Raw genomic sequence first — 13183 nt, 5'->3', positions numbered from 1 at the left:
CCGAGGATATGATCAAACCTAATCGCTACAATGATTGACATGCATGTCTTATTCGTGGTATTATTGTGAATCGACGTCACAAGCAATTGGGAACGGCATTTATTTTGCTTGTGACAGCGAGAGAAGCGGTCGATTAAGGCCTCATCCACTCACCCACTGCTGCTATTCTCCATCTGAATCGATTGAACGACTCCTCTTTTGTCTCTTAGTTGGGAAGATAAGAGGGATCTTTTGGGCCATAAAATAATGTGAACTCATGTGGCTCCACCTGCACGATATATGATAATGATTCTGGTGCAATTTTATGACACAATTAATTAAACATGGGTTGATCTAAAAGCAATTCTTGAATATTGTTAAGTTAGAAATTTCAAATTAGATACTAATTTTGAGCAATTCGATAATTTTCTTTTATCGATATCAGATTGAATTCGAAAGATGTTAAATCTTATAAGAGTATATACCTAAAAAAACTATTGAGAGTTAAGGTGTCGATAAAGTGTCAAGAACAATCAAATCCAAGGTACTAATTAAATTTAAGTTTTTCTCTTTGTTTTATGCTCGGAGACATACATCAATGTCAAAGATGATTCTTAGAAAGGTAAAATAGTATTGTATTGAATTCAAAGAAAATATGATTGACCCAATATAGTTGGTAATGTTCAGATAGCATCATCGTGTTGGTCACGCATGACATCGAAATATCAACCACGTGATAACGATATGTCGATAATATAATATTGAGGTGTCGATCATTATCTACTTATTCAACATGGTTTTTAATATTAATTAAAGCTAAAATCTTGATTAAATGTTAAGATCGATGCATTAATTCACAATCCTTGCTTTATCTTTTATAACACTTTTTGACGAGATAGAATATTTTTCTTTTTATTTATTTATTTTTTGACACAGCATGTGGGTTGAAACCCCACCCAACACCATATCCAAATCCCATCGATACAAACAATAGAACGTAAAGGAAGAAAGACGAACATAATGGACGTGATATATTTCATTTCACGTGATGCTCATACATCCTCAATGCATTATTTAGTCGCTCTGCCTCTGCCATTATCATCGACATGTATAAGAGGACAAAAAATGGATGGATTCGTAGCCACCATTTTAGCAGTCTATCGCTTCTCTCATGATTGGATTAGCCAAACATATCAACTCATCTGATTTATTTTGCATGTTAGATCTAACTCGAACTTACTGTCATTATTTACATTATATTTTTAGCAATTTGCTTACAATTATTTGATATTTTAACATTTGGACACTCCTTTTCTGTGTCACATAATTCCTCTATCTTAGTCTGCACAACCATGATGTCCTCCAATCTGCATCACTCAAACAAGCATCCCCAAACATAATTCTATAATTAGATTTGGTTTGTGTTCTTGTGTAGTGCCTCTCTCATCTTTCTTTTATGAATTATTGAATTTTAATGTTCATTTATCTTTGATCAAAATATATTATTATTATTATTATTATTATTATTATTATTGTAGTTGTTGTTGATGTCAAAATAATACTGAATCGTATAATTATTGGCTCTCTAAGTTTAATTTGAGATGTAAACCCAAATGGGCCGAGAATGGGCCCAAAACAGGTGTGCTTGGGATCGGAAGCTCATGGCAGTTTCTGAGGCTCTTCACATTGGATTGGGAACACACAATAATATATGTGATTTCATGGATTTAATCTCAAAGATGAGAATACATTAGGAAAAGGATGCCCTCAAATACAACTCTGTATCAATGTAAGCTTTAGTTAGTCATTCTTGTGAGGATCGGTGAGAGTTGCTGCAGTTGGAGAGGGACTTTTCATGATTACTCGAGTTACCAAAGCTGATGAAAAGAAAACCAGCACCAAATGTGCACATTCAAACGATGCATGTTTCTGACATAAAACTATGATGATCTCTTTTGTGAACCCAATGGTCCCAGTTTTCAGCAAAACATGACAGCATTTGATGAGAGGAGTTGGGATTTTGTCTCCCACACTTGATGATGCTAGAGAGAGAGAGAGAGAGAGAGAAGGTCAATGAACACAGTCCTTGATTCACTAAGTGGTCTCTTGGTAGAGTGACAGGCACTGATGAATGGTTGAGCAGAAACCACAAAAGAAATCTCCTTCTCAAATAGCCATTAGTGTAACAACTCCATGAAACAGATGCACTGAAACCCTATTAAATGTTAGCTCTTCTTTTTTGCTCCCCCCCCCCCCCCCTTCCTCCCTACTTTGTGCGTTTGACTAATTGCTTTTTGTTTGGCTCTTTTTCCCTTCTGACCAGCTTTGATTGTTTGCCATTTCTTTTCCTTTTACTTTGTGCGTTTGACTTGCTTCCACGAGCTGCATCCACAACTGCCAAGCAGTAGTAATGAACAGGTTTGTGATTGTAGGGCATCCAAGAACTCCATCTCTTTCCTGCTCGATGCAGCATCATAATAATGGCTACCGCTTCGTGAACCAAGCGAGGCATGAAGAGTCAAACTTTGACCAAAAGCCGCATCGTCACATGCGAGTGTCATCTCATATCCAACAGTAAGAATCTGTGATCGCCAAACTCCAATATAATTAACCCGGCCAGCTATAGCTGCAGTACACTAACCCTTGTCGTTCCCAGTCAAAATCCTTGGGGAGGAGATTGCAACAGTGGTTTCTTCAACTAGCGCCGAAAGAAGCTACCCGATAGCCATCTTCCTAGGGCTGATTCCGGAGATGAGGCATGAAAGAGACTCCGAAGCCACCCAAAAGACAGCACCAAATATTCCCCATTTCAGCGTGGTGGTGTTCCATTCTGATTAGTTTTTTTGCTGTGTTCTTCATCTTTTCCATCTTTTTGGACAGCGGCTACAGCTGCACGAAGCATTTGATTATTTATTCCCCTTCCTTCTTCCTTCGATTATTAGCAAGCTTTAGAACGCGGAGCACCACACGCGTTTTGAATCTGTGAGTTCTGCTGCATGGTGAGAGGTACGGCTGTTGTCCCGTATGAATACGTTCTACGTGTGGCACTTTCTCACGCACTCATACCCCGCTCCGTCCACCCTTTGGCAACATGGGGAAGAAGAAACCCCTTGTCGTTGCAGTAGCTACTTTTCCTGTCGAGCATTGCATTCGCATCACCACTTGCGATCGTTTCAAAGAGCGAAACGAAGATGAGAGTTACGTGAGAGATGAGGAGAACTCGTGAAGCCGATGAGATCGATGCGCTCTAGTCGGATACACACCTGAGCAGTAAAAGTGCTGCATTACTAGATGAAAGAACACTGCGTATTCCTTATGATCTGCATCATTGCCTCGGTATCCATCTTTTATCTTATCATCATGATCCATACGTATCCCATCCTGTTATGATTGGACAGTCATTCTTGTTGCTTTTAGGTTTCCCACCTCTCTCTCTCTCTCTCTCTTTTCATCTTTCATACAATACATTGTAGATGATCTCGGTGAATCACGTACAACAACCATACAGATAGACGTAGATTAGATCACCACACTTATTGTTGTATCGACACAAGTTGAGACACATGCCAATATCCACTGCATGTTCGACACGCATCCTAACAACTACTACTACGAGGAATGGAGTTCAAAAGGCTGACATGGTTTCGACTCTCGCCCATCAGTGAAAGGAAGACATCGTTCTACAAAAAAGATATATATAGAAAAAAGAAGATAACAGCTGAACTTGGAAAATAACAACGGAAAAGATAAAGCTACAAAAAGCTTCTTGTTTCCATTACACAGATGATGATGACGACGACGACGACAATATAGAATCATGTCAGTAAAAGAAAAACAAAACAAAAAAAAAAGTAAAAGAGGTTTCAGCATGACCATGAACAGAACTTTGAATCTCTTGTTAGACTTCTTCTGTCAGCCCTCTCTCCCTATTCTCATTCCTTCCTTTGTGTAAGCTTGTCAGTTCACATCAGCTCACTATGTCTCCCACACTTTTTTGCTAGCCATCGCCTAAGCAGCAGCTGCGAACGTCGTCTCACACCCTCCCATCATTCCATCCCAAAGATTGCTGTCTGAAAGGCTGCCACATTCGGGTTGGAAGTCTGCTGATAGTAGGAAGAAGGCGGTGCAACCCAGCCACTCGCGGTGGCGCCCTCGTAACCATAGCCACCTCCACACGCAACGTAGGTAGCATAAGGGATGGAGGTGCAGCTGCTGCCCTGAGATTGTTCGTGCTGTTGTTCTAACATCCCATCGTTCCACGCCACTCCACCTCCACCTCCACCTCCACCGGTCTCTTGGCTCATGACCTTATTCGAAGCAGCAGTGGCAAAGTCCATGGTGGAACCAGAAGAGAACAGACTAAAGCCTGAGGCTTGGCTGCTTTGCTGCTGCTGTTGGTGATGGTGGAGAGCAAGCAGGGACCAGTAGTCGCGATCCTGCTTCATGGCGACGGTGGCGGGCCCGAGGGAGGCCGAAGGGTCATAGCGATGCAGCTGATGCTTGACATCGATGCTCATGGTATCCGAGGAGGATGACGGCGACGACTCCGACGCCTTTGACGACCCGGCCGACAGCCCGCCGATGGGGAGATTACTGTTCACGATGCTGTTGACGTCGTAGCGGCTCATGTCGAAGTTGGTCACCGCATTGAGGCCCCTGAACTTGATGGCGGCTATATCGTACGCCTCCGCCGCCTCTTCCTGCGTACCTAAACGCACCAAAATCCAATCCGATTTATCATGCATCACAATCCCCACCTATTGTGCTTACTGTAACGTTCTCAGGCCAAGCAGTATTGTTGGAAGTACTCACTAAAGGTTCCAAGGTAAAGGTCCTTGTTGCCGGCCACTCTTCCGATCCTTGCTTGCCATCGGCCATGCTGATGGTGTCTGCAAACACAAGCAAACCATACTAAATCTGAAATATGAAAGGTATACAGCTGAGTCTAACAATAAATTAGTATCAAAGAGTAGCAAACCTGGTGACTCCTCTGTAGATGGAGGCACCCCTAGAAAACCCGCTGCTCTTCCTGCACGAACAACTAAGCATCAACACCATTGATTGATTCCTCGGGACAAAAGAAAGATCAGTTCAAACACCGATGCAACGCAACGCATGCTTGCATGCGTCTCAAGCTTCGAAACCAGGAGGTGGTGGTGGTTCACCTTCGGAGGGACGCGACGAACTCTTGACGAGTCATGTTCTTCATCTCCTCCAGCTCCTTCTCGTAGTTAGAGATCTACCACAAAGTACGAGACGCTCACGCACATCAGTTACTACACGTATATTACGCACGTTAGGCTTTTCTGTGATTCCGGTTAACTTACGGGGAAGTTGGTGGTGGTCGTCGGACCCCAGTATTTGAGCGCGGCCAGGTCGTACGCCCTTGCGGCCTTCTCCTCCTTGTCATACCCACCTACAATATTCCGCCCAAACAATAAAGATACTTTAATTACGATCGACATCATAACCATTTGCAGAAAATGTTAAAAGTCATGGAAGAGAACAAAAAGGGACGCACCTAAATAGACTGCGGTGGCAGCGAGAAGAGAAGAGCACAAGGCAGAAGAACAGCAACGTGAAATGGAGCTCATGTAAGCAAATATGAGAAGGATAAAAAATCCAAGGCGTTGGAAAGCGGGTTGAGGTTAGTGTCTCCGGAGTACCTTGTCGGCCCTTGCGGCTTTGCCCTTCCCGGCGACAGCTGTTGTCCCACAGATGCGCCTCGTACCTTCCCGTCCACCGGTGCCTGCTCAAAATACCCCAACATGGTATCAAATACATGCGGAGAGAACGGGAAGAAATCTTGCTTTCCCATAAGCCCACCCACAGTATGCAGTGCAGTGACTTCCGTTGGGCTGTTACCTGGTGACGCCTCGGTAGATGGAGGTCCGCTGGCCGAAGGTCTCCGCCGCCTTCCTTGACTCCGCCGGCGGCGCAGCCTCCTTCGCTGCCTGGAGCTCCTGCTGCTCCGCCGGGTGGCCGCGCAGGAACCCGGCCGCGATAGTCTTCAGGTCGGAGTCATAGACACCCTCAGCGCCGGGGGCGTCGTCACCGCCGGAGTACCTCCCGAGCGGGCCCCCGAGGAAGTCCTCCAGCTTCGGCCCCATCCCCGCCAGAGCCACCAGCTCCGTCGCCGCGTTGGTTTCCTCGTCCGCTCCCTCGACACCACCTGAAACCAAACGCGGGCGTCGGTCACACATAGAACTGATATAAGAAAAAAGGAACAACAAAGAGGTGGAGGTAAAGAAGCAGAGATACCACGGTGGTAAGAGGAGAAGGCTTGGAGGAAGTAGGGCTGTTGGGAATGAGAGAAGGCGAGCCAGCTATCGGAAGCGTCCATGTCCATGGTTTGAAATTGCAGGGTTATTATCGGAACACCGAAGAGGTGGTTGGCTTGAAGAGTAGGGCAAGAAACGGGGAAGACGGACACACATATAGAGGAGAGGAGAAGATGATGACGGTGAGGGAGGGAGGAGAGAAGCGATAGCACGAGAAAAGAGGTCTTCCAAATTCCTACTTATTTGTTTTAGGATGGAAACGCAACGAAAGCAAAGAGAAAAGGTTGAGGGGGGCAAGTGGAAGGCTTTCCGCATGACCGCTTGCCGAGGAAATAGAAGGCTTTCGCGTATGCTGTTCCTTCGGAACCCGTTGCCACTGAACAGTTGATGTTCTGTAGGGTCGAATACTCAAAAAGATCATATCCAAATCTGACAAACAAAAAAAAGAAATCGTGATTCAATCTGAATCCGAATTCGACAACTGACATTTAGATTTTGCGTAGCTATAGACTCAAAGATTCACACGGCTGATAACTCGATAGATTTAGCTCTCCACTTTTTTCCACAACATATCAGATCACATCTGAATCGATCATTTAGAAATAAAAGATATTTTGAAGCGACCGTATGCGACCGGAAGATATAAAGATTCAGGAAAAGTAAAATGATTCACGTTCAATCATCACCGATGAGTTTGGATCAAAGTTGTTTCGGGTTTGAACAAACAGACCAAACAAACCATCGTCCGTACGGACATCTAACAGTGCGATCCGGATCCGAAGGGTGGATCTTGGTAGCGAATAAGATTCTGCAAGAAGAACAGAAAGAAAGATTCAATGCGTGTATATAGTGGGGGAGGCAAGCAAGCGGGCAGACGAGTGTACACGATCAACCCCACCTCTCTCTCTCTCTCTCTATAAGAAATGGTGCCTCGTATGCAACGCACCACCATCTCCCCGCTCTCGCTCTATCTCGCCGCCTCATCGCGCTATGGCATTTCGCCGCGTGTCCCTTCTCCCCCGCTCTCGCCCCTTCGCCTCCTTTTGTCCTCGCCCGACCCCCTTCACCGTCCCACGTCGTGCCCGGATTCTCGTAGGGCCACGCGTCCGATGGCTATCGGATGGCGGATGTGGGTCGAATCGAGGCGGTGAATTTTGGCCGTCGGATCAGCGAATCTAGTGGTCAACGTTACATCTGGGACCCTGGGCTGTCCAAAATAACGGTATCGCTTTGCTCTCTTTTGGTAAAAGAACAAAAAATAAAAATAATAAAAATAAAGTAAAGAAAAAGAAGCCGTGGAACCCACGTCCGACAGCGTCTGATTCTCATCACATGGTGATGGTGACACCGAACTTAATCGGCGTAAGGATCACGGTCCAAAAGAGATCAGACGGTGACGGGTCGCCCTTTTATCTCTCCGTCATCATGCGATCCCCAAAAGACAAAGCGGACGAGCGCAGGTCCACCGTACCACGGGCCCCATGTTATCATTAACCATCATGCGCCACCGTTCGATGAAACTTTGGCGTGTACATCGGACGGTCGAAAGAGGAGGTGGATCCTTACACCGGCAAGTGACGTTTACCACGAGATGAAGAGTTCGAGAGCTGGCGGGGACGGTGACGGGAACCGATGGTCAAAGCGAGATTAAAATAATGGCCCCTGTCAGTGAAACGAATCATTCTCTCGAATGAGCTTGGCTTTCCCACTCGTCGCAGCTATCTACTTTGTGATTGGGAAGGACAGGTGAGTCCCACACGAACCCTAGTCGTAAGGCAGGTAGGCGAGATTGGTACGTGCGAATGTGGAAGGCAAATTTTTGCTTAATCTAATCACCGCGTGTCATTAACTTATTAGGGAGAGTGATTAATATAACTAGGTGGCATGCGTCCTACGCTGCTGCACGTGTACGAACCGGGGGTGGGTGGACCGCGTCGGGGAGCACGAGACCGGACCGCGCGGAGATCACGTGAGAGGGGGCGCCCCGAGTCGGCGCCGGGCTTTGCACGTGCCTGGCCCACGTGCGACCGGGAAAGGATCCAAGGAAGAGCGGAGGAATCCGGTCAAAAGGAAGTGACGGGGGTGGGGATGGTGGATGTCATGTGGGGGGGGTGGGAAAAGAAATGGAGTGAGGTGAAAAGGAAGCATGCTCGAGGTGGGGAACAAGGAAGCCAAGGATAACCACGAAGCATGGGGGAGGTGGGGGGTGATAGGTGGGACACATCGTCACAAGGACGAGAAGCCGTGGATGGGAACGTTCAAAGATATCTTTGGTAGCAGCACACTGAATCTTATGGACAAAGCTTAATGCAAGTGTGTACGTGGTTAGGCACTGCAGCTTTGCTTCGAGGGTGAGATAAGCTCGTTTCGGGGGGTGGGGAGGGGTAGCCATGTGCTTGCCGTATTATTGTTTCCGCCATTAATGTGTTTGACTGCAGCTTCATTGGTTTGCTGCATGCTTAGGCATATCTGCAAGTGCCACTTTGCGTTTTGTACATACTAACTATATAGCACGGGGGGGAGGATAAGATCGAGCTCAAAGGGGTAGGAGCATACAATAAACACGAAAGATGCGTAAAGCTTTTGAATTGTTTACTTATCCTCCTCAGGTATGCTTGTGGCTCAAACATATTATTGAGAACTTTGGAGTGCATGGTCTGACTTCTTCAGCATTTAAAGATGATAGAAACGATTGGAGTATGGACACGTTAGGGAGGGAGACGCGAATTTTAAAATCAAAAAATTTAAAATTTAATAATAAAAATATTTATCAATAAATTAATATAAAATTAAAATGTTTTAATAAAACTTGTATATATATATATATATAATATATTTTTCTCTCACCATGATTATGAGGCTTAGGGTATATTTATAAGAATAAATCTTAATTACTGAGTTTTAATTTAATTTAGAACTCTATCAATTAATTTACATTTAATTAAGATTTAAAAATACTTAGCAACCATAATAATCTTTATCTTGAAATTGAACCATTAGTTTAAAATTTTCACCAATAGCTATGTAAATCGAATCAGTTCATGATAACATCTCATTCCAATAAATTCACTAATGCATTATTCATAGTTGGAACTGAATCAATGGGGCAACTTAATTCTAGAGAGAAACCTTCATCTCACCATCGGGATTTTTCTTGTCATAATTGTTTATGCTTTAGACATCATAAATATCATCATTTATTTTTTTGTACCATGACAAAGCTTTTTGTCATGGGTACTTATCATCCATTACACGTTCCACATATTTTCAACCCTTCGAGGTTTTATTATACTTCTTGCTCTAGTTTAGCTCTAGTTTTTTAGCCAAAACCTTGAGAATATATAATATTCAAAGAAATTATATTCTTATGTATTTGTGAAAAATAAGTCATATCCATCAATGTATGTAGCTCCAACAATCATTTTGATTTTTGCTTTACTAATACTCATGACCTCCAATATAGTGTTCTCACACAAACTCAATTTACTAGTTATCATATGATTTGGTGAATCAAAGCAATCCTTCTTCGAACAAACATGAGTAACACAAGCAAAATCTAAAATCAACTCATTTGGAAAGATATATTATTACCTTTCGATATTGTGAGGATATCTCCATCACCATTCATCATAAGAGAGCATTCACTAGTCTCTTCTTCCTTTAAAAAATAATAATAATAATTTCACCTTAAATATTTGAACTCTTTGCATATATAATATTAAACATTATCTAAAGACCTGTCATTTGATCTCAACCTACAGATCTATCATTGTTAAAAAATCCCCTCCTCGGTAACCTTCACCCAGCCAATATCTCATAATCCATATTATCAAATTTATTATATTTTCTAATAGCATGAGATATCGAAACTTATTGTTCCAAAGTTGTTGTATCCTTCCCATGCAGTATTATCTTCACAAAATTCTCATATGAGTCGATGAGTGATGTAATAAGCAATAATACATTATCTTCTTCATAATTCTTCATATATTTTTTTTTAATTAATTTAATATTCTTTTAAATATGCTTGGATGTTTTACCAAGTCTTCTTCTTCCTCCATCCTCAACTTATATAATTTTTACTTTATATATAACTTATTAGTTAAGTTTTTTTTTATCCTAACTTATCCCAAATAATCATAGTTAGTGAACGAATGTGTCGTGGCTGATGAGTTAGCACGACTTGGTCCACGAGTTGATGTTGGAGCCTCCTGCAGGCTGAGCTGGCCATCGGGGCCGACTAGGTCCTCAAGTCGGGGTTGGTCGATGGCCCGCCGCGAGGACGTCGGTCCTCGGCTTCCGAGGTTGGGCTGAAATGTTAGTGAACGAATGTGCCGTGGCTGATGAGCCAACACGGCTTGGTCCACGGGTCGACGTCGGGAGCCTCTTGCCGGCTGAGCTGGCCATCAACGCTGACTAGGTCCTAGAGTCGGGTTTGGTCGATGGCCCGCCGCAAGGACGCCCGTCCTCGGCTTCCGAGGTTGGGCTGCTTTCCTGCAAAAACGACCTTCGTCGGGTTATCCTCGACTTTGGTCCCTCCGACGAGCAAGTTAGTAATAGATTTTATTGTTTTTCTCTCTTGCCCCCTACTGGAGGCCAGGATCGAGGTCTTTATATTACCGTAAGAGGGTCGGTCGTACGCGGTTTGACGTTGTGGGCATAGCACGACATCAGTACGAATTCTGGCTTGGCGTGCGAGGCGTTGCCGTCCCGGGATTACCGGGACCAGACGTGTCGAACAGTGTCTTGGGAGCACAGATTATGACGTGACGTGTGGCATTAGTTGTGACGTGTTTGGGGGCAAAATATACCTTATCAACATGTACTCATCATCAATTACATTATTGATAATATTACTAGTGATGCAAAGATGAATAGTACTCATGCAATTTATTTGAAATTAGTCACAATCTTCGTTGCTTATTGTTTTTAGTTTATTTGTTGTCCCTTCAACTTTCTTACTAAACCTTGTTGAACAAGAAAATCTTTTACTCTCGTCTGTCATAGGGTGAAACTATTTCTTCCATCAAAGTTTTTAATAATAAAATCAATAGAAACCACCAATAACATCCTTGTTGAAAAATATCTAATTAATGAATCTTTTGAGCTCTGATATAATTTTGTTTGAGAGGGAGAGGAGAATTCCAAAACCAAAAAAAAAAACCAAGAGATCAACAATCAAAAGTATAGCAAAAAATTAATAAAAGATTAATATGGTTCAACATATCCCACCCATATGTACAATGAAATTCAAATTCTTCAATATCTGAGATTAATTACAAGGTCTTTAAGTTATCCTTACTACTTAATATCTTTCACGTACACCTATCAATTTTTCTCTCAGTCTTTCTAGAAATATAGAGGTGACCCTCAAAGCATGTCTTATTATTTTTTTACCAAAATCCTGAGACTCAATGTATATTTATAGAAATAAATCTTAATTTTTTAGGAAAATATTAATTTTTTTTATTAATTAATTTAAATAAAATTAGAACTCTTAAAAATATTTATCGATTCTAACAGGATAGATACTGTAATTGTCTATATAGATTGGGTTGGATAGTGTTAATACTAAGCAAGCGTAAGATTGGCAATTAAAACGAGTCAAAACGTTAATATTTCATAAGATTAGGTAGCCATAGAGAGAGCAAAGGTAACATGTGATCATGATCGGCTCCTCATGCACTGTTCATTCATGTTTGTGGAGTGAAAAATGAGGGGACGTTCATGTCTTGCAAGTTACAAGCTTCAGAATCAAATTAAGGAAGAACAGAGAATGAGTTGCATGTTAACGATTTTTATTTTTATTTTTCAAATAATTACTTGTTTATGTTAAAATATTTTCATGAACATGCATTGTGCTGACAGATACTACTGACGTGAAATGAGTTGCATGCAACTTGTGAGTGTGATGAATAGTAAGTGATATGGCATATTTTGGCCCCCAGATGAGTCATCACCGACGTCACACGTCACGTCCCAACCAATGTCAGAATCCAACGCTGCACGCCATCAAAACCCCGTGACGCACGTCAAGCCAGGTTCCGTATCGAGACACTATGCGACACGACTATCCTGAGGGCTTGGGGCAGTGCCGTCTGATGCCGCTCAGGCATCCCCCAAGACACCAGCTCGTCAGAAAAGCTGTTCCATCTCACAAGGGTTGACGACCACACCGAACTGAGGCGCAACCAATCCTCACACAATAGTATATAAACCCGTGGCCGACGCCTGGCTAAGAAGAGAAAAAAAACTCGTTATCAAATACTCCACTGACTTGCTCGTCGAAGGGGACAAAGTCGGGAACCACCCGACGAAGGCCATTTTGCAGAAAGGCGGATGCCCCTGAACGACGAGCACCTCAATTCGAGAATTGCCATATAGTACATAAGGACGCATTGCCATTCATCCTAGAGTCGGAGAGACGCATCCCACCACAAACGGCGCCCGGGTCGACAAACTAAGAAGCTCGGATCAACATTCTCTCATGAGGGCCCAACCAACTTCGCCGGCCCGACTCTTATCCGAGTTGCTCCGAAACGACCACTCCCGAGCAACGAACGTCTCGACCCAAGAGATACCTTCCATCGCCCAAAGGAGAGCAGTGAGCTGACCCGGATCCCGACTATCGTCGGTCAACATTCCTTCGCAAGAGCGCAGCCACCTCACCATCCTAGTCACCCCGCAAGAAGCTCCCGACATTGACCCGCAGACCTAACCGTGCTGTCACGACCTTAGCTGATTTTGCCTAAGGCGTGCGGCACCCTTGCATGTCCGTCCGCAAAGGTCAGCCTCCCCGAAGCCTCCCATCGTCCCTTAGGACCAACAAAAGAGAGAATGGGCTAGAGAAAACGCCTTAATCGGGATCCACAAGCAAACATCTCCGAAAAACACTTCATAGACAATGCAAATTACAAACAGAC

The 13183-nt window shown here is 43.6% G+C and overlaps 1 protein-coding gene across 1 annotated transcript; it reads right to left on the bottom strand.

Moving 5' to 3' along the window:
* Positions 1–3711: 3711 nt before the first annotated feature.
* On the bottom strand, positions 3712–6685 carry LOC135617157 (AP2-like ethylene-responsive transcription factor AIL5). Its single transcript, XM_065117120.1, has 9 exons — positions 6241–6685; positions 5845–6151; positions 5646–5728; positions 5501–5509; positions 5307–5395; positions 5145–5218; positions 4958–5008; positions 4792–4868; positions 3712–4687 (listed from the first exon to the last, which is right to left on the bottom strand). Exons 1-9 carry the CDS (start codon positions 6326–6328, stop codon positions 4026–4028), a joined length of 1440 nt encoding a protein of 479 aa, XP_064973192.1. The 5' UTR covers positions 6329–6685; the 3' UTR covers positions 3712–4025.
* Between the last annotated feature and the right edge of the window lie 6498 nt (positions 6686–13183).

This window comes from Musa acuminata, chromosome BXJ1-3, assembly GCF_036884655.1.
Source record: "Musa acuminata AAA Group cultivar baxijiao chromosome BXJ1-3, Cavendish_Baxijiao_AAA, whole genome shotgun sequence".
Classification (NCBI taxonomy): Eukaryota; Viridiplantae; Streptophyta; class Magnoliopsida; order Zingiberales; family Musaceae; genus Musa; species Musa acuminata.
This window is presented reverse-complemented; position numbering and strand designations above follow the sequence as displayed.

Bases quoted from the DNA above. Each gene is read 5' to 3' on its own strand.
- LOC135617157 (XM_065117120.1), bottom strand. From the start codon at position 6,328: ATGGACATGGACGCTTCCGATAGCTGGCTCGCCTTCTCTCATTCCCAA. The intron at 5,729-5,844 runs GTAACAGCCCAA...TATTTTGAGCAG, and splicing joins ATCTACCGAGGCGTCACCAG to GCACCGGTGGACGGGAAGGT. The intron at 4,869-4,957 runs GTTTGCTACTCT...TTGTGTTTGCAG, and splicing joins ATCTACAGAGGAGTCACCAG to ACACCATCAGCATGGCCGAT.